Consider the following 21,096-nt stretch of genomic DNA (forward strand, 5'->3'; position numbering starts at 1 on the left):
CTGTAATGGACTCTCAGTACTTTTTTTTTTTAATTTTTATTTTATTTTTATTTATTTTATGATAGTCACACAGAGAGAGAGAGAGAGAGAGAGAGAAAGAGGCAGAGACAGAGACATAGGCAGAGGGAGAAGCAGGCTCCATGCACCGGGAGCCCGACGTGGGATTCGATCCGGGGTCTCCAGGATCGCGCCCTGGGCCAAAGGCAGGCGCCAAACCACTGCGCCACCCAGGGATCCCCAAATTTTATATTTTAAATGGGTGTGTCTTACTATAAGTAAATATTACTTCAGTAAAGTACATTTTTATTTATTATTATTATTATTTTTTAAAGATTTATTTATTCATGAGAGACACAGAGAGACTGAGACACAGGCAGAGGGAGAAGCAGGCTCCCTGCAGGGAGCCCAATGTGGGTCTCGATCCCGGACCCTGGGATCATACCCTGAGCGAAAGGCAGATGCTCAACCGCTGAGCCACCCAGGCATCCCTATTTATTATTTTTTAAAAAGATTTTTTGAGAGAGAGAGAGCATGGAGGGAGAGGGGCAGAGGGAGAGAGAAACTATCATCTTGATATTTGTTTGCTATTTATTTTTTCTTAAAGATTTTATTTATTTGAGAGATAGAGAGAGAGAGAGAGAGAGAAAGAAAGGCAGAGACATAGGCAGAGGGAGAAGCAAGCTCCATGTAGGGAGCCCGATGTGGGACTCGATCCTGGGACTCCAGGATTACACCCTAGGCCGAAGACAGGCACTCAACCACTGAGCCACCCAGGCATCCCATTTGCTGTTTATTCTAATGGCCTTTATTCATCTTTCCTGCTTTCTATTGGATCAATTATATTTTAATATTCCATTTTTTTGTCTCTACTGTTGATTAGTTAACTATACCTCTTTATTTTCTTAATGGTTGCCCTAGAGGTTAACATATGTATCTTCAACTTATCATGGTCTGTCTTCAAATATGATTGGCTGGTGGCAGGAAAAATGACAGCAGAGAGAATTAGATATCTAAGTAAATAGAATAGGGATGAGTAATGAGATTAGCAAAATGAATGCTAGTTAGTAGAGGTGTTGATGAATATGTCATAAATTATCTTACATCAAAGAGTATAGAGCTAATGATAGTCTAGTAAGTGAAATATTAGGGATATGGAAAATTGATAGGAAATAGCACTTATGCAACCCTTGAAGGCATGGTGCATCTCTACTAATTTCTGTACCTATGTATACATTATGCCTCTTTAAAGCACTCCTGAAAGCTCAATCACTTTTAGGTGGGAGTAGATTTATATGTTTGTAGTGAAAAAAGGATGTATTTGAACAACTACCTTTGTTTAGAAAGGATTCCCTTGCCTTTGGCTTGTGAACTTGCAGCTATATACACTTCATCAAAATATTCCTAATGATGCCAGGTTATCTAGAGAAATTTTATGGTTAACTTCAGTTTAAGGAAACAGGACAACTTTCTTTTAAATAATGCTTTGTTTTACGTTTTCTATCCAATAAATGGGAACTTTTATAGGTAGAGAAAGGCTTTTTCTGGTATGAAGGAATAGTCCAGAAAAGTGAGTGATTTTGAGGAATTTATTCCTACTTTGTGATGTACTTAGTAATAGAAATACCTTCTTTACCATGTTCCTTCATTATATTTTCCTTAATGTATGTCTCATTCTCCATTTCTTTTAGAATTCTTCAGATGAGGAATTATTTTTTTATGATTAAATCCTTCAACATTGACTAGGTTTTTATTCTTTAAGTTTTTATACAGAATAATTTTCCTTTTATGTTTGTTAGCAGAAAGAATAAAAGACCGTCAACATACTGTGAGCAAGCAATATGAAAAAGAAAGGCAAAGACTTGCTTCTGGAATAGAAGAACTACGTACTAAGTTGATGCAAATAGAAGCTGAGAATTCTGATTTGAAGGTTAATATGGCTCACAGAACTAGTCAGTTTCAGCTGATACAAGAGGAGCTGCTAGAGAAAGCTTCAAGCTCTAGCAAACTGGAAAGTGAAGTAAGCTTTGAATGAGCTGTTCATATGTACTAACTTTGGAGACAAAAAAGATATTATAGAGTTTTGTAAAAGTTGTATGTGTTAAGTCCAGATTTATACATTAAAAAAAAGTAATGGTACCACATCATTTATAAATTCTCTTAAAATTATATTTGGAAACCTTTGGGTTGTAATCTATGTTAAAAGTAAGAAATTACTCTCTAGTGGCTAACAGGTCTCATATATGATAGAACTTGTAATGTATTGTGGTCTATTATTTCTTCTAAGTATAAGTTAATATGGCTAAAACACATTTACAAAAAAAAACATTTACAAGTAAAGAATTTGGATTATGTCATTGGGAAAAAAAAGGAGTGATAATAGAGGATTTTGAATATTAGCTAACAGCAGAACCAGCTGGGAAGCCTATTAAATAATGTGGATCTGGGTACTGTTCTAGTGATTCTGATTCAGTAGGTATGGAGTCATGTTCAGGAATCTGAATTTGTGAACAACTGCATATAAATTTGATATGCTTGGATTACATTTTGAAAATTGCATAATGTGTGTTTTGTGAATATCTGATTCTCATTTCTATTGAGAACAGAACAAGGACACCTTTTCAGGTAATAATAGACCAGGATCACTTGTGTATATGTTATACTCACACTTTAAACTGAGGCTGATGCCATCTATGGAAGTACTTTTAAAATGTCTGATTTCTCATTGTAAAATCTGTAGCCTAGACTGAGGAAAAGATCTCTGGGATTACTTACATTATGTAAGTACTAGAAAAAGAGATTTAGTCTAAATCTAAATTATAGGCAATAGCTTACTTAAAAATAATCTAGTACTGAGATTAATAACTTTTTAAATACAAAATTAGCACAGTTTTGTTGAAAATACAGAAAGGACAAAGAACAAAATCAATTATTAATAATTCCACTACCAGAAATAGCTATTGTTAACATTTTATTATACTAATGTCAGTCTTTAACAGCTACTGTTAAGAAATGAGTTAGGATGAAGTCCTATTTGGACATGGGGTCAGAATTAAACTATTTTTGTATTACATAGCTAGAACAATCTGTCATATACCCAGTCTTCACTCACTATTTTTCTTCTAAATTGTCATTTATTTTTAAAAACTGATTATTACAATGTCTTTTCAGATGACAAAGAAATGTTCTCAACTTTTAACTCTCGAAAAACAGCTGGAAGAAAAAATTGTTGCTTATTCCTCTATTGCTGCAAAAAATGCAGAACTAGAACAGGAGCTTATGGTAAAAATTACTGTTTGGCTACAAATTCACTGTGACTTTAAGGCACTTGATTTGTGACAGCATGTTTTATAATCATTGTCATACACTATACCAAATAGAAAAATATAAATTTTACTAAACTTTTCTGAGGATTCATTTTCTTGTTTCTTCATATTTAAGTTTATAGGCTTATATGGCAAGTTGTTACCTGTAATTTCTTGTTTTTATTCTAGTAGAATTGAAGGAAATAGTATATTTCTTTGATATGCTTGTCAGTATTTTAAAATAGTAAATCTTTTTTTTTAAGGTTTTATTTATTTATTTCAGAGAGAGAAAGAATACTGGCAAGGTGAGGGGCAGAAGGAGAGGGAGAATGGACTCTCTGCTGAGCAGGGAGCCCAGTATGGGGCTCAATCCCAGGATCTTGAGATCATGACCTGAGCCTAAGGCAGACACTTAACTCACTGAGCCACTCAGGCACCCCAGCCACTTATTAAAATAGTTAAATTTTTTTTCAATTTGATACAGTTTTTAAAAATAATCATTTTATCTTTTCAATAAATGTTTATTTTTGAAGTTTTATACACTACTGTGAGTCTTCAAAAAATAGAATATGACAAATTTAATGCTTTACTTATATTCTTTTATGTAAAACTAGTTCTTAATTATATTCTTTTAAAGTGTTTTTTTTTAAGTTTTTGTTTATTTATTCATGAGAGACACAGAGAGGGAGAGGCAGAGACACAAGCAGAGGGAGAAGCAGGCTCCATGCAGGGACTCGATCCAGGGACTCCAGGATCATGCCCTGAGCTGAAGGCAGGCACTCAAGTGCTGAGCCACCCAGATGTCCCTTTTATTTTATTTTATTTTATTTTATTTTATTTTATTTTATTTTATTTTATTTTATTTTGTTTTGTTTTGTTTTGTTTTGTTTTATTTATTTTATTTATTCATGAGAGACACAAAGAGGGAGAGGCAGAGACATTAAAGTGTTTTTGTATTTCTAGGAAAAGAATGAAAAGATAAGAAGTCTAGAAACTAATATCAATACAGAACATGAGAAAATTTGTTTAGCTTTTGAAAAGGCCAAGAAAATACATCTTGAACAGCATAAAGAAATGGAAAAGCAGATTGAAAGAGTAAGATATTATGTTTTTCTTTTCTGTGGCTGAATAATACTCCATTGTGTGTGTGTGTATGTGTGTGTGTGTATCCACCAGTTGATGGACATTTGGGCCCTTTACATAATTTGACTTTTGTTAAGTACTGCTATAAATATTGAGGTATATTTGCCCATTTAAATCAGTATTTTTGTATCCTTTGGGTAAATAAATTATTAGTGCAATTCCTAGGTCATAGGGTACTACTATTTTTAACTTTTTGAGAAACCTCTATACTATTTCCCAGAGTGGCTGTTGTAAATAGCTGGTAGAGTATATTATGCTAAGAGAAATAAGTCAGAGAAAAACAAATACCATATGATTTCACTCATATGTGGAATGTAAGAAACAAAATAGATGAACATAAGGAAGGAGAGGAAGAGGGAGGCAAATCATAAGGGACTATTAACTATAGAGAACAAAGTGAGGGTTAATGGAGGGTAGTAGGTGGGGCTAGGCTAAATAGGTGATGGCTATTAAGGAGAACACTTGTTGTGATAAGCACTGGATGTTATATGTAAGTGAGGAGTCACTAAATTCTATTCCTGAAACCAATATTACACTATAACTAACTAGAATTTAAATAAAAACTTGAAACAAAATAGTTAAGTATATGGCAAAAAAGATACTGTGTTTCTCCAAGTAGATACAATGTATATTTAGAATATGAATGCTGAAAAGAACCTTAAACATTACTAGCTCACTTTCTTTTTTTAATAGATAAGAAGGAAACAAAGACATAGAAAAGTAGCCAGTACTATAATTAGCATCCCATTACTTCTGGATCATTTTACAATGCTTTCTTAAATAATACTCTTGCCATTTCTTCTTCTTTTGTTTTTTTTTTTAGTCTTGCCCTTTCAGTTTAATAATTATTTTTGACATTATTAAAGTAAGAGTGATTTTGTAGACTCTTTTCCACTAGAGATATTAACTGCTTGAGGATTGAGAGTAGAAGTGTTTTTTGTTTAAAAGAGTAAAAACAAGGTAATGAAGAACGTGTGAGACCAAAAACATAAGACTAAGTAAAAAACAGATTATTTGGGTGGATTTAATATAGAATGGAACTAATAAGAGAAAAAAAATATGAGCTTGAAATATAGAGCAATAACATTACTCAATCTGAGCAACAGAGAGAAAAAAGATTTGGCAAAAAGAACAGAGCCTAGGGACCTGTGGAATATATATCAGAACTGAAACTCTGTACCTGTTAAACAATACCTCCTATTATCCCCTCCCCCCATCCCTTAGGTACCATCATTCTACTTATTTCTGTCTCTATGATTTTGACTACCTTAAGTACCTAATGTAAGTGGAATCATATAGTATTTGTCTTTTTGTGACTGGCTTAATTCAGTTAGCATAATGTCCTCAAAGTTCATCCAGATTATGAAATATTGCAGTATTTACTTCCTTTATAAGAATGAGCGATATTCTGTTGTCTGTATATTCCACGTTTTGCTTATCCATTTATCTGTTGATGGACACTGATTGCTCTGGCTAGAACTTCTAGTACTGAATAGAAGTGAGAGGAGGCATCCTTGTTTTGTGCTTGATCTTAGAGGAAAAGCTTTCAGTCTTCCACCATTTTGAGTAGGATGTTAGCTGTGGGTTTTCCATATATGGCTTTTATTATGTTAAGGTAATTTTCTTTTATTCCTAGTTTGTTGAGTGTTTTTATCATGAAAAGGTGTTGAATTTTGTCAGGTTTTCTTCAATTGAGATGATCATGTGGTTTTTTTTTTTCTTTCATTCTGTTGATATGGCATATTACATTGATTGATTTTTACATATTGAACCACCCTTGCATTCCAGGAATAAATCCTACTTGATCATAGTGTACAATCCTTTTACCACGCTGCTAAGTTTGAATTATCAATATTATATTCATTTGGCATTAATGTTCATAAGGGATATTGATCTATAATTTTCCATTAGTGTCTTTGTCTGGTTTTGGTATCAGGTTAAAACTGGTCTCAGAATTCGTTAAGAAGTGATCTCTCGGGCAGCCCCAGTGGCGCGGCAGTTTAGCGCCGCCTGCAGTCTGGGGTGTGATCCTGGGGACCTGGGATCGAGTCCCACGTCGGGCTTCCCGTAGGGGGCGTGCTTCTCCCTCTGCCTGTGTCTCTGCCTCTCTCTCTCTCTCTCTCTCTCTCTCTCTCTCTCTGTGTCTCTATGAATAAATAAGCAAAATCTTAAAAAAAAAAGTGATCTCTCTTATTTTGGAAAAGCGTGAGAAAGATTTTTGTTGTTGTTTTTTATATTTTACTATTTGAGAGAGAGGACAGGGATGGGGGGAGTGGCAGAAGTAGAGACTCTCAAGCAGACTCCTTCCTGAGCACAGAGCCCAATGCCAGACTTGATTCTATGACTTATGAGATCATGACCTGAGCAGAAATCACAAGTCAGACGCTCAATTGACTGAGCCACCCAGGCATCCCTAACGATTGGTATTCTTTAAATGTTTTGTAGAATTCACTAGCAAAGCTGTCAGGTTCAGGGCTTTTCTTTGTTGGGAGATTTTTGATTCCTGATTTAAAATCTTACCAGCCATAGGTCATTCAGATGATCTATTTCTTCATCATACAGTCTTTATAGGTTTTATATTTCTAGGAATTTGTTCATTTCATCTAGGTTATTCAATTTCTGGGCATACAATTATTCATAGTACTCTCTTTTGTATAATCCCCACTTTCATTTCTGATTTTGGTAATTTGAGTTCTGTGTTTTTTAATCTCAGCTAAATATTTGTCAATTTTACTTATTTTTTTCTAAGAGCCAATTTTTTGTTTCATTGATATTCTTTATTTTCTGTTGTCCATTTTGTTGATCTTTAATCTTTATTATTTTGTTCCCTCAACTAGCTTTGGGTTTGGCTTGTTCTTTTTCTAGTTCCTTATATTTTGAAGTTAAATTATTGACGAGATCTTTGTTTTTTAATGTAAGCATTTATAGCTGTAAATTTACCCTTTAGCACCACTTTGGTTGTGTCCTTTTTAAGTTTTTGTAAGTTGTGTTTTTGTTTTCATTTGTCTCCTAATTATCTTCTGATTTCCCTTGTGAATTCTTCTTTGATTCATTGGTTGTTTAAAAATCTGTTGTTTAATTAATGCCACAATCTTGTGAATTTTTTAATTTTCCTTTCATGGGTCACCTGGATGCCTCAGTCAGTTAAGTATCTGCCTTCGGCTCAGGTCATGATCTCAGGGCCTGAGATCAAGCCCTGAACCAGGCTCTCTGATCAGCGGGGAGCCTGCTGCTCCCTTTCCCTCTGCCTGCTGCTCTGCCTACTTGTATGCTCACTCACTCTCTCTCAGTCAAAAAAAATAAATAAAATCTTAAAAAAAATTAAAATTTTCCTTTCATTCATCATTTCTAATTTCATCTGGTTGTAGTTAGAGAAGGTACTTTGAATGGTATCTGTCCTTTTAAATGTCTTGAGTCTTCCATTTGTGGCCTAACATGGTCTATCCTGCAAAATGTCCCCTTTACACTTGAGAAGAATGTGTATTCTGTTGAGTAGAGTGTTCTGTATATGTCTATTAGATCTAGTTGGTTTATTATGTTAAGTCATCTGCTTCCTTATTTTCTGTCTGGTCTTCTGTCCATTATTATAAGTGGGGTACTGATGTTTCCAACTATTTTTGTAAAACTATTTTTCCCTTTAATTCTGTCAGTTTTTGCCTTGTATATTTTGATTGTCATTACATGAATAAATTTTATAATTATTATATCTCACTATTACTTAGAATTTTTTAGTAAATAATGTCCTCCTTGTCTTTACCACCTTTTTTGATTTAAAGTGTTTTATCTGATATTTGTGTAGGTTTCCCTGCTCTCTTTTGGTTGCTATTTGCATGGAATATCTTTTTCTCTTCTTTCACTTTCAACATGTTTGTGTCTTTGGATCTCAGGTGAGTCTCTTGTAGACAGCATATACAGTTGCCTCTTGAACAACTTGAGTTTGAACTGCATGGATCCACTTATTTGTAGATTTTTTGCAGCAGTACTATAAATGTATTTTCCTTATGATTTTATTAATAACATCTTTTCATCTAGCTTATTATAAGAATATGATACATGTAACATACAAAATATGTGTTAATCAACACACACAATCAGTATGTGTTTCTGTTATTGGTAAGGCTTTGGTCAAGAGTAGGCTCTCAGGAGTTAAATTTTTGTGTAGTCAAAAGTTGTACACAGATTTTCAACTGCAAAAGGGTCAGCCCCCCCCCAAACTCTGCATTGTTCAAGAGTCAACTGTAGTTGGATCGTGTGTTTTTATCTTCTATTTAAAATGTCTCATGATTTTAAAAAAATTATATGAAAGTTAATAAATTGTGTTTATATGTTTAGCTTGAATCTCAACTAGAGAAGAAAGACCAACAGTTTAAAGAACAAGAAAAGACTATGTCCATTTTGCAGCAAGATATAATATGTAAACAGCATCATCTTGAATCACTAGACCGACTCTTGACAGAAAGCAAAGGGGTAAAATCACCTTTGTAAAAGTGCTGTTTAAAGCTGACTAATCATTTATGTTTCTGTAACCTACCTTCAATTCTAATTAAATCAATTGTTTAGCAGCCCATTAGTAATGCTAAAATCAGAATATTTATACATATACTCATATTTTTGCTACCAATCTATGTGTTTTTAGGAGATGGAAAAGGAAAACATGAAAAAAGATGAAGCTTTGAGAACATTACAGAACCAAGTATCTGAAGAAACAATCAAGGCTAGTACGCTAATTTTTAAAAACCTTTTTCTTAATAGGAACATTCTGTAGCTTTTATACTTTTCTCTATAAATTGTAAAAATTATTTAGATAACAATTTTCAGGTAAAGATTTTACCTGAGTGAGTGAATTTAGTTTCTGTAAATATATTTTCTTCAATGTGAATTATGATCTTAATTATTTGATTTTTGGTAATCTGGTTTGTTGATTGTTTACCCTATTTTTTGTTTTTTTGTTTTTTGCCTTAAGCAAGGTTTCTTTTTTAACAAAAAAATGTGTTTTTAAGCATAGCTACTTACCAGTAAAGAATAAACAGAGGAAGTGAAGGGAGAGGAATATATAAGCAGTCGAGTTTTGCTTCTTTTTACCAGTTCTGCTATAAGATTAATTAGGGGATGAAATCAAAATTTCCAGATAAAATACAGTTTTGTAATTACTCTGTCTTCGTGGTTTAAAAAATGGGTTTTGGAGCTAAGTTGCCTTGGGTTTCTGTTCTGACTTCACGGTGCTTATTAGTTGACTTTAACAATGGCTAGGTTATTTAAGCTCTCTGAATTTCAACTTTTCATCTAAAAAATACAGATTATAATACTCTGGAGAAGGGTCAGTAGGAATAATAGATGAAATGAGATACATGTAATGCTCAGCACATACTCAGTTACCGAGTTTAATAAGTATTTATATTTGATATTTCTTCCTTGTATTTTTAGTGTTAAAAACAGGTCCAAAGTTGCTATTATCTTTATTCTGTGATATATGGATTGAATATAAAGAATATTTTAAAAATTCAGTGTTATTTTTGCCTAGTACTCTGTATTTAATCCATTTTGTTACCAAATATGCCTGTGTAAACACAATTATATCTTTATCCATAACTTTGTATAGTACTCTCCAAAACTTAACATTTAACGCCATGTCAATTCATTTCCTCATGTAAAAATAGTCTCTAAGATCAACATGAACAAATCATAAAAGTTATAGGCATAAAATAATTTCATTAAATAAAATCAATGTTGCTATTTAACTCCTGTTTTTTATTAAATTATATAACCCATCTAGTAGTTTATATATTAATAACCAGATATTAATATCAGTAAGAATAAATTATGTTATTGGATTTTATTCCCTTAATAGCTCTAATACTGGGGCAAATACCAAAATGAGGAAGAAATATAGAAGCAACATTCCTATGACTCAAGCTATATTAAACTTAACATACTGGATATTTATAGCAACAAAATTGAAGTTTCAAATCTAGTTTCTTCTTGATTATGTGATTACCACTTTCCCTTGTTGACTTTTGGCTATGTCCCTCTACGTACCTCTGTTTGTTCTTTGCATTAAAAGTAATGAATTCTTTAAAAATAACCAAAGGGCAGCCTGGTGGCTCAGTGATTTAGCGCTGCCTTCAGCCCAGGGCATGATCCTGGAGACTTGGGATCGAGTCCCACATTGGGCTCTCTGCATGGAGCCTGCTTCTCCCTCTCCCTGTGTCTCTGCCCGCCCTCCCCAACCCCCTGTGTCTCTCATGAATAAAGTCTTTAAAAAAATCAGTATATTCTTACAATCGACAAATTTTTTTTTTTTAAGATTTTATTTATTTATTCATGAGAGAGGCAGAGACATAGGCAGGGGGAGAAGCAGGCTCCATGCAGGAAGCCTGAAGTAGGATTCCATCCCGGGACTCCAGGATCACGCCCCGAGCTACCGGCAGATGCTCAACCGCTGAGCCACCCAGGCGTCCCACAATCGACAAATTCTTGAAAAATGCAGTCAATCCAACCATTAACAAAGGAAGTACAAATAAAACTAATGAAGTCACAAAAATTATTAATTTTCTATCTGCAAGAGATTTCTAAGAATCAATTTAAAGTTGTATCACTGGGGATCCCTGGGTGGCTCAGCGGTTTGGCGCCTGCCTTTGGCCCAGGGCGCAATCCTGGAGTCCCGGGATCGAGTCCCGCGTCGGGCTTGGAGCCTGCTTTTCCCTCTGCCTGTATCTCTGCCTCTCTCTCTCTCTCTCTCTCTATGTCCTTCATGAATAAATAAATAAAATCTTTAAAAAATAAAAAATAAAAAAATAAAGTTGTATCGCTTATGAAAGTATGATTAATGAGAAGTAGAAGATTGATGGGAAAATTCTGAATAAGAACAAGAAACTAATAAATTAAAGCAGTTATGTTACATGTTGTTAAATAGAATATTGAGAAAGTTGCTTATTAGATTTAGAGTTTTGTTTACTTATTTTCTTTTGTTTTGTTTTTATGTTCCACTCTGGATTTTTTTTCTTTTCCCAAAGAAAGTTGTAAGTGGAAAAAAATTTAAAAAGAACCTAGCTGCTTTTGTTGAAGGTAGGTAGGTTAGAGCCCACACCTGATTACCCCCATACTATACTTCTGAGGAAATTCTTTGGTTCAACAAAGCAATGTCTTTGTTTTCATTTCTATTCATTCATGTCCATATGTATACATGTATATTTATAATGGTATGAGGTGAATGATGCTTATCCATATGAGATATAGACTCTCAAACCCCTTGTTCAAATAATAAATTCAACAGAGTAGTAAATGGTTTTTACTATTTTTTAAATTGATTTATTAATTTTACTTAAATTTTATTTTGAAAAATTCCAAACCTACAAAAAATAGAAAGTATAGAGAACATTTGTGTACCCTTTATTAGATTTACTGTTAAACTGTAGCTACATTCATTTCATATCTCCCTATACACATGTATGCACATACCCACCTTGCAGGCTTCTCTACCCAGTCTCATACAGACACATTTCCTTTTTGCGAGACCACCTGAGAGAGGGTTGCAGATGTCATAACCCTTTACACCTTCAATATTCTTTTAAAGGGACTTTTATTTTTTGTTTTTAAAGATTAATTATTTATTTATTTGAGACACAGAGAGAGAGAGAGGGATAGAGAGAGAGAGGCAGAGACACAGGCAGAGGCAGAAGCAGGCTCCATGCAGGGAGCCTGACATGGGACTCGATCCCAGGACTCCAGGATCAGGCCCTGGGCTGAAGGCAGCGCTAAACCGCTGAGCCACCGGGGCTGCCCTATACCTTCAATATTTAAACTTGCATCTCCTGGGGACAGAAACTTTCTCCTATGTGACTATACCACTCTACATACCTGAGAAAGTAAAAATTAATTCAGTGACATCATTCAACACACAGTCAGTATTGAAATTTTTCCAATTATTTAAAGTCGTTCTGTAGCCTTGTTACTCAAAGCATGATCTGTGGACTAGCAACATCAACATCACTTAGGAACGTGTTTGACTTGTGGAATTTCGGTTGTAACCCAGGCCTACCTGGGCCTTCGGTTGTAACCCAGGCCTACCAGAATTGAGACTAAGGTGAAGAAAGTGAATTACTTCTGATGCAAAATTTAGGGAGATGCTTACTCTCAGGGTCATATAAGTGTAATGTTGGCACTTGGCATGACCCTGAGAGTGAGTGTCTCCTTATATTTTGAGCCCATGTCTCCTGTCTTGTATCATCCTATTCCTTATCCTTCTAACTGATTCACAATCTCTATTTCAGTAGGGTGCCCAACTGACTTGTATGCTCATTAAAACCTTTAAAAACACTACTTTAGATTTTTCTTGTTCTTTTTCCAGCCTAGGATTCAATTATACTTACTTGTTGATTTTGGCACTTTAGGTTTCCCTAAGCTCACTCTCTATTCTCCTATTCTTCTTGAATCTTCTGAAAAGTCTGGGTCAACTAGAACATCCCATGAGTTATACTGTGTTCTTCTGCTTCCCATCAGGAAGCACATGTCAAACCACCCCATTACTGGCATTGCCAATATTGGCACTTTATTTAAGCTGATTGCTGCCAGATCTCACCATGTGAAGGGCACATTTTTTTCCTTTATAATTAATAAAATGTGCAGTGATTCTTTCAGGCCATGTGAATGCCCCACTCCTCAACAACCTATAACCAGTAATTTTAATAACTTGTGATAAATATTGCCTGAATTAGTCTTTATATTATTAATTATCAGGTGTGGTATTCTGACAGTCCCCAGATTTTATTTCTTCTCTGTGTGCGGGGATGATACAAGTGCCAGTGCTCATTCTCACGCTTCAGAAAGAAAACTCAAAACAACAAAAACCTCAGAAAAAAGAAAGAATACTCTTAAGTATTTATACCTTTCATAAAACAAACATTAATTTAAAAATTATTATACTAGGGCAATAATTTATTAGCAAGGATAATCATTCAAAATTACCAACTCTTTAGCTGTTAATGGTTATACTCACAGGCTAGAGGGACTGTCTTCAAAAATTGTCTTTCAAGATTGTCTATTTAGAAATGAGTTGCAAGAATAATTTTATGATATAGAATAAATAGTATCTGCAAGAGGGAGCATTTTTCTCTTTTTCTCATCTTGAGATTTCTTTTACACCTTCAAGATGACTTATAAGAATGCTTGCTTTAAGGGGGGAAAAAACACTCCCGAAAAGCTCAAAATTATAGTAAGAAAGGAGCAAGACAGGCATCTTATTGACAGGTGGGATATGGATCACATGTGCAAATTTTGGCCCTTGAACTAATTTTTGTGGAAAAAAAAGTTACTGAATTTGGGTTGCTCTTTGCTCATTTGTTCTTTAATATTAAGGTTACAGTGTAAAGCATTTGCAGCTATTGAACCAAGTTACAGTGCTGCCTTTCTGAAAATGTTTTCATTGATTTAAAACAAATGCAGCCTCCTAAGTTTTTTTTCTAGCTTACAGAAACATTTTCATTTTCTTAGTGACTTCATCATATTTAGAATATTCACTCCATAGAATTATTAGCATAGTACACCAGTGCTTTTTTCCTTGATCAAGGGAACTTAAGGAATAGGCTTATATATTGCCTATTCCAGGTAAATGGGCATTTGGTCTACAGGTTCTTGACAGTTGGCCCCAGTATGTCTTTCCAATCTAATCTCCCAAATACCCATCTCCTATAAACTGATACTCTTCATACCCTAAATTACCAACTTCACACCATTCCTTTTCACATTGTCTTGTCTCTGGACTTACTCCCTCTCCCCAGAATGCCCTTCTTCACTTGTTCATGTTCTGTTTATTCTCCAGGACCTCAATCTCCGATCTCCTAATTTGCAATGAAAAATTTGTTTTCTAAATAAATCTTTTCTATAATACCATTTTGTACCCTAAGTTGGGCTGAGTATTCACTGTTTGAAGCATTTAGGTAACATAAACCTGTAAAATATTGAATATATAATCACTCATTACTATGAATTGATTTTTCTTTTTTTACTTTTTTCCTGCTTAGGTCAGACAACTAGATTCAGCACTGGAAATTTGTAAGGAAGAACTTGCCTTGCATTTGAATCAATTAGAAGGAAATAAGGAAAAGTTTGAAAAGCAGCTAAAGAAGAAATCTGAAGAGGTAAATTAGCACTTTTGTAAATAGCATATTTTTCACATGATTTCTTTTTGAGATTTTTTAAAAAATATTCTTTAAAAGTACATCTTAATGTAGCTAATAATAAAAAAAAAACTTTCCATTAAGGGGCATGTGGGTGACTCAGTTAATGTCTGCCTTTGGCTCAGGTCATGATCCCCGGGTCCTGGGATGGAACCCCATAGTGGCTCCCTGCTCAGAGGAGAGTCTGCTTCTCCCTCTGCCCCTCCCTCCCACTTGTAATCTGTCTCTCGGGTAAATATATAAAATCTTTACATTAAAATATAAATTCTAATTTTATATTCTTTGTTTTTTTTAAGGTTTTATTTATTTATTCATGAAAGAAACAGAGAGAGGCAGACACAGGCAGAGGGAGAAGCAGGCTCCATGCACAGAGCACAATGTGGGACTCAATCCTAGAACTGTGGGATCATGCCCTGAGCCAAAGGCAGACGCTCAACCGCTGAGCCACCTAGGTGTCCTATATTCTTTGTTTATAACAAACATTAATTCAGTGCAACACAAAATATGACACCTTAAATTCTGATTCTTTTATCTATTTCTAGGGAATCAGAAGATGAAATTATTTAGAGAGTAATTCTAATATAAAATGATTAATATAGAGAGTAATTCTAATATGAAATGATTAACACTTAGAATATTGTTTCAGATTTAGAAATATAAAATGCCTCAAGTTTTTTCATTTTGTTTTTGCTCCTTCTGGTTGTCTAAAGGATTGAGAATTAGATTTAGAAATTCAACTTTCTCTATTGAGATGAATTATTGAGATACTGGATAAGAAGAAAGGACCAAGTCAGAGTTCTCTTCTACTATTTTCTAGCAGTTTAAAAATTCTTTCTTCTGGAATACTTATTGGAAAGATTTTTTTTCTTTAAAAGAAAGGCTTTTATTTTCCTTCATTTTAAAAATTGTTATGTAAGCAACAATAAGAAATTTTTTAAAGATTTACCTACAATCCACTTTCTAATACTTAAGTTTTCAGTAGTCTATGTGCCTGCCTGTTTTTCATAATTATGTTAGTGAAATGTAATTCTGGGGGGTTTTCCCCCTTAATTTCATTTTGTAAATATTGTATTTGCTCCTGTCTTTTAAATTATGATTTTAAGTGGTTGCATCATTTTAAATCAGATTGATATATCATCATTTATTAAACTTTTCCTTTTTTGGGAGCAGGTAAAGAATATTACAAAATAAATATTAAATTATGCTGCATTATTAATTTGATTTTAACATAATTTCTTTTGGCAGATTTATTGGATTTGGATTATTAGGACAAAGGGAATTTTTTTCCTTCTTAGTAGATACTTCCAGATAATTTTAAAGGTATCTTTTAAAGCAATTTTGAGGACCAGCATATTCAAGCCTTAAATATGTGGAGTGAATGAATACAGTTTCTTAGTTGATATTGTCATTCCTTTATGTGTTTTGTTTTTGTTTTTAAGATTTTATTTATTCATGAGTGATACAGAAAGAAAGGCAGAGACATAGGCAGAGGGAGAAGCAGGTTCCCTGCAGGGAGCCCAATGTGGGACTTGATCCCAAGACCCTGGGGTCATGACCTGAACCAAAGGCAGACATTCAACCACTGAGCCAGCCAGGTGCCCCTCCTTTATGTGTTTTTTGGATCGTGAATATTTGCATGATTTACTGAGATACCATTTTATAAACAACAGCAATAGTTACAACAATAATATAATAAATAGCACCTAACATTTATGCAGTGCTTATATGCCTATAGTTTATTATCAGTAAGGAGAAAGTTTCATTATATGTAGCGTGGAGAAATCCATGGCTTCCTGGGTTCTCTCCCTTCTCTGAGAGGAGTCACATAAAACATGCTTCTTTCTCTAGCAGTGAAATGTGGCAATGTGTGTGCATTGTTTCTGCCCAGAGAAGTTTGTTTATGACTCAAAGTTCAGGATTTTTACTGGGGGCTAGTCACCTAGGACAAGTATCAAAATGAGAAACTCCCAGAAGGAAAGTGTGATTCAGTGCCATAAGCCAAAACAATCTCATCACTTAGGGAATGTTTCAGAAGCCACATTCCCAGACACCATCCAAGAGTCAGTTCTATAAACAGACCCTTCTAACGTATCCTCCCATCAGAAAAATGAACCTGCCCTTCCATGTAACAAACTATAGCCATAAATACAATTATCCCACATGACACGTGAAGGTAAGAAGGAAGACTGCTTTGACATTTTACGGCTTTTTATTTGAAATGTCATTTTAATGAGAAATTTATATATTTGTTAGGTATACTGCTTACAGAAAGAGCTAAAGATAAAAAATCACAGTCTTCAAGAGACTGCTGAGCAGAATGTTATTCTACAGCATACTCTTCAGCAACAGCAGCAAATGTTACAACAAGAAACAATTAGAAATGGAGAGCTAGAAGACATTCAAACTAAACTTGAAAAACAGGTATATATTATTGGTCAAAATAGTTTCACTTGTATGAAATAGAAATTTTAAAAATCAGTAATAAATATTTTGTTATTAATTGCTGTTTACCTGAAAAGATTTCCTAGTCTAAGAAATATTCTATTTTAACATTGAAAAATAGGTGAAATTCTATTTTTGTGTATTCTAACCTACATCTCTAATGCTATGGGCACATTTTTATCATCTATGGAACTTAGTTATAATTTAGACTTCTTCATTCAATCATGTTTTTGGATCAGGATGTGTGATAACCCCAAAGAAATGCTAAAGCAGTGTACTACAAGAAAAATTCCAAAGGAAACTATTTCTTTTTTTTTTTTTTAATATTTATTTATTCATGAGAGACACAGAAAGAGAGAGAGAGAGAGAGAGGCAGAGACACAGGCAGAAGGAGAAGCAGGCTCCATGCAGGGAGCCGGACATGGGACTCGATCCCCGGTCTCCAGGATCAGACCTTAGGCTGAAGGCAGGCACTAAACCGCTGAGCCACCAGGGCTGCTGAGGAAACTATTTTTCTAAAACTAAATTATAACTACAATGAAAGAATCTTAGGAATTTTATACTAGAGTTGAATCTTTTCTCTTTCATTCATTACCAGTTCATCTGAATTCTTTGGACAGCTATTTCATATTTTTTGTTTTGTTTTTTCTTGTTCAAACTTTATAAAAATGTATAAATTAAAAAACGTTCCCTATAATCTCACAACACCTTACCTTTTTGTAATTTGGATGACTTTTTTTTAATATATTCTAAATTCATCTTCAGCCTCTCCAGTGGAACTAAAGAATCTCTCAATACATTCAGAAATATGAAGCAGGTAGTCCCTGTTTTCTTTTTTTAAGAGATAGCTGTTCTGTGGCTTTCCATCCCTTTGTTAAAGTCTAGACCTATTGTTTGCTATGCCTACTGTTCAGCTTCATCCAAAAGCATTTCTTCATCTCTTCTGCGCTTGATTCCCACTTCCTAAGTCCCTTGTTGTTGACTCTGGTTTTGAGAATTGATTAAAATTCTTGTTCCTTCTGAAGTTGTTTTCATTTCAGTAATGATATTACGGTTTTCGTCTCTTTTTTTCCCCCATAAATCTACCAATTCATTTGTATACTCATTTGGTAATTTTTTTTCTTTGTGATCTTTAAGAGATTTTTGTATGTTCTTTAATTTCTTCGAGGGTCTAAAGAAGTTTTTGTTTATTTTTTAAATTTTATTTATTCACAAGAGACAGAGAGAGAGAGAGAGAGGCAGAGACACAGGCAAAAGGAGAAGCAGGCTCCATGCAGGAGCCTGATGTGGGACTTGATCCCGGGTCTCCAGGATCAGGTCCTGGGCTGAAGGCAGCTCTAAACTGCCAAGCCACCTGGGCTGCCCAAGAAGTTTCTATCTCAAAATTTCTCTAGTATTTGGAGTAAATATTCCAGTGTATACAGAATTCTCTTTCTGCCTTTCATTTATTTCCCAGTATGCATAGATTCCATGTTAGATCCTTTCAGATTATTACTCATTTTTAGATTCTTTCTGCTTTATGAGTATGCTATTTAATAAAACACAGATGGTTCTCTTTAGTTTTTACCTGGGTTCTATTTTAATTTTATTCTTAGAACTTGAATTAGAAGTGTGGGTATTAATAACTTATAATCTGTATTCAGTTCTTTAGTGAGAGGTTTTAGAAGAGCAGAGAGGATATTAAAGCCATTAGCCAGAATTAACTTGAAGAGCACAGTCATGTAGATGTTCATTGAAAACATGGAGTGTCTGAGTTTAACTAGGGAGAAAATACAGAATAAGAGGTGAGAAGATTAACTTGGACAGAAATCTATGAGATATGGTACATAGAAGCCATAGAAGCCAAAGTAAGTATTTCATGAATTAAGGAATGATAATTGGTGCCATGGGCTGCTGAAATCAGGATCAAGTAAAATGAGGGCTGAGAAATGTCCACTGGAATTAGCAACATGGAGGTCGTTAGTGACATTGCTCAGTTTTGTAGAATGGCTAAATTGCTTTGGTTTGGGGAGTGAATGAGAAGTGAGAAGATGATACAAGAATAGGAAACTGGGAAATTGGGCTTTGAAGAGGAGGAAAGAAAGGGTGGTGGTAGTTGGAGAGAGGTAGAGGTATGGAGGATAGTTTTTCATAATGGGAATGTCTTGAACATTTTAAATGCTAATATAAAGAAGCCAAGAAGAGAGAGCAGTGATAGTCAGGAGCAATTTGACTTATATGGTAGGAAAAAAATACGTCTTTCACTGTAGGAGAACAGACGAAATAATAGGAGCAAATACAAGTGGTAATGTTTGAGAGCAGTTGGGAATTTTTTTTTATTTTTTTTTTTTAGCAGTTGGGAATTTAGAAGTCTTCATGAATGAATGAATTTGTGAAGAAGGAAAGCAACATAGTTTGACCAGAGAAGAAAACATTTCAAATGGATTTGGATAATGAAAAGGGGAACATTAATCATTATTTTGTTCAATTCTTGTAAATCTTAGTGTTATGATGTGGCTACTTCTAAATATGTATATGAATGAAATATCTTATACAAAGTTAAGTTTTGCCTTTTTATTTCCAAAACATTTACTTCCTACTCTGTACTTTGAGTTTTATAATACTGGAAACTGGAATCTGGAAACTGAATGATAGGCTAAAATTTATATAAATATTTTTATTCCAAAGAATGTTATACTGTGACTGAACTTAAAATACTTAATGAAAATTGTTTTATAAGGTATCAAAACTGGAACAAGAGCTTCAAAAACAAAGGGAAAGTTCAGCTGAAAAGTTGAGAAAAATGGAGGAGAAATGTGAAGCAGCCACACGTGAAGCTGATTTGAAAAGGCAAAAAGTTATTGAACTTACTGGTACTGCCAGGTAAAATGAATATGTTAGTTTTTCTTTTTCTTCCTATTTCAACATCAGTAGTTACCTGAATTTCAATATCATATAATGTTAAGTGAAGCATTTGTTTAAAGATTTAATTTTTTCACAGCCTGTGTTTTTACAGCATTTTGTTTATACCTTTATATCCTTCTTTATGCTTTTTTTGTATTATAGTTAACATCCTTTATCCTCGTATTGTATTAAAAGTTCCTTAAGGCCAAAATAATTTCTAGTTTACTTTAGGATCCTCCCACAACAATTAGCATAGTTCCCTACACTTCATAGGCACCCAGCAACTATTATATTAAATTGTGAATACTATTAAAAGTTGTAGGCAAAGATGTATTCATTGAAAACTTTCATGATGTCTAATTGTTTATGGAGGAGAGTAGCTTAACAGAATACAACAGTGATTTTGAACCTTGGCTGAACATTAAAATTACCTGAGGAGCTTTAAAAAGTACTGATGCCTAGGTCTCACCTCCAAGGATTCTGACTTAATTTGGTTGAGCCCAGACCAGGAATCATTAGTTAATTGGTTAAGAAAGGGCCCATAAGGTGAAAGCATTCCCCAGCTTCCCCAGACCTCTTATGCTTTGTCAGCAAGAGCTAACATAATTAATACACTCAAAGGGGGGGCCACGTGTGTGGCTCAGTTGGCTGAGCATCTTCCTTTGGCTCAGGTCATGATCCCACTGTCTTGGGATTGAGCCCTGCATCGGGCTCTCTGCTCAGTGGGGATCCTGCTTTTCCCTCTCCTCCCTGCTTGTGCTCTGTCGCTATCTCTGTCCCTCTTTCTCAAATAAATACATAAAACCTCTAAAGGAAATTATACACTCATAATTAACTATAATGCTACCAACAGGAGTCAAGAATTAACTTAGGCATTGAACTAAAACCCCATGTCCTCAGGTTCCCTCTCTCCCACTGACAAGAGTAAAGATCAGGGCTTTGTGCATTGAGTAGCAACTTGCTTTTCTAGATGTCAACTATCATCTGGGTCAAGAGGATTGCCCTGTGTTTAAGACTAAGATCACGCACAGTTCTTCAGACCTCCTTCCTTCCATTGTCTGATGTCTATCCACACAGCAGCCTCACCATCAGTGTCTAATTGAATAGTTACTTAATAATGTTATCCTTGCTTATGCCAGACACCACAAGAA

General features: G+C 34.4%; 1 protein-coding gene across 7 annotated transcripts in view; it reads left to right on the plus strand.

Moving 5' to 3' along the window:
- CCDC18 (coiled-coil domain containing 18) overlaps nt 1-21,096 on the plus strand; it is a 103,543-nt gene that overhangs the window by 34,191 nt on the left and 48,256 nt on the right. For 6 of the 7 annotated variants that reach the window (XR_008666397.1, XM_055339735.1, XM_055339734.1 and 3 more), the window contains 8 exons: nt 1,797-2,017; nt 3,169-3,279; nt 4,266-4,397; nt 8,778-8,912; nt 9,082-9,159; nt 14,465-14,581; nt 16,874-17,041; nt 19,782-19,924. Coding sequence is in view for 6 of the 7 variants with exons in the window: in XM_055339735.1 (XP_055195710.1) it covers nt 1,797-2,017; nt 3,169-3,279; nt 4,266-4,397; nt 8,778-8,912; nt 9,082-9,159; nt 14,465-14,581; nt 16,874-17,041; nt 19,782-19,924 (1,105 nt within the window). In the remaining variant the exon portion in view is untranslated. The remainder of the gene's footprint in view (nt 1-1,796; nt 2,018-3,168; nt 3,280-4,265; nt 4,398-8,777; nt 8,913-9,081; nt 9,160-14,464; nt 14,582-16,873; nt 17,042-19,781; nt 19,925-21,096) is intronic. The other variant, XM_055339736.1, reaches the window with a different exon arrangement.

Source organism: Nyctereutes procyonoides, unplaced genomic scaffold (assembly GCF_905146905.1).
Source record: "Nyctereutes procyonoides isolate TBG_1078 unplaced genomic scaffold, NYPRO_anot_genome, whole genome shotgun sequence".
Taxonomy (NCBI): Eukaryota; Metazoa; Chordata; class Mammalia; order Carnivora; family Canidae; genus Nyctereutes; species Nyctereutes procyonoides.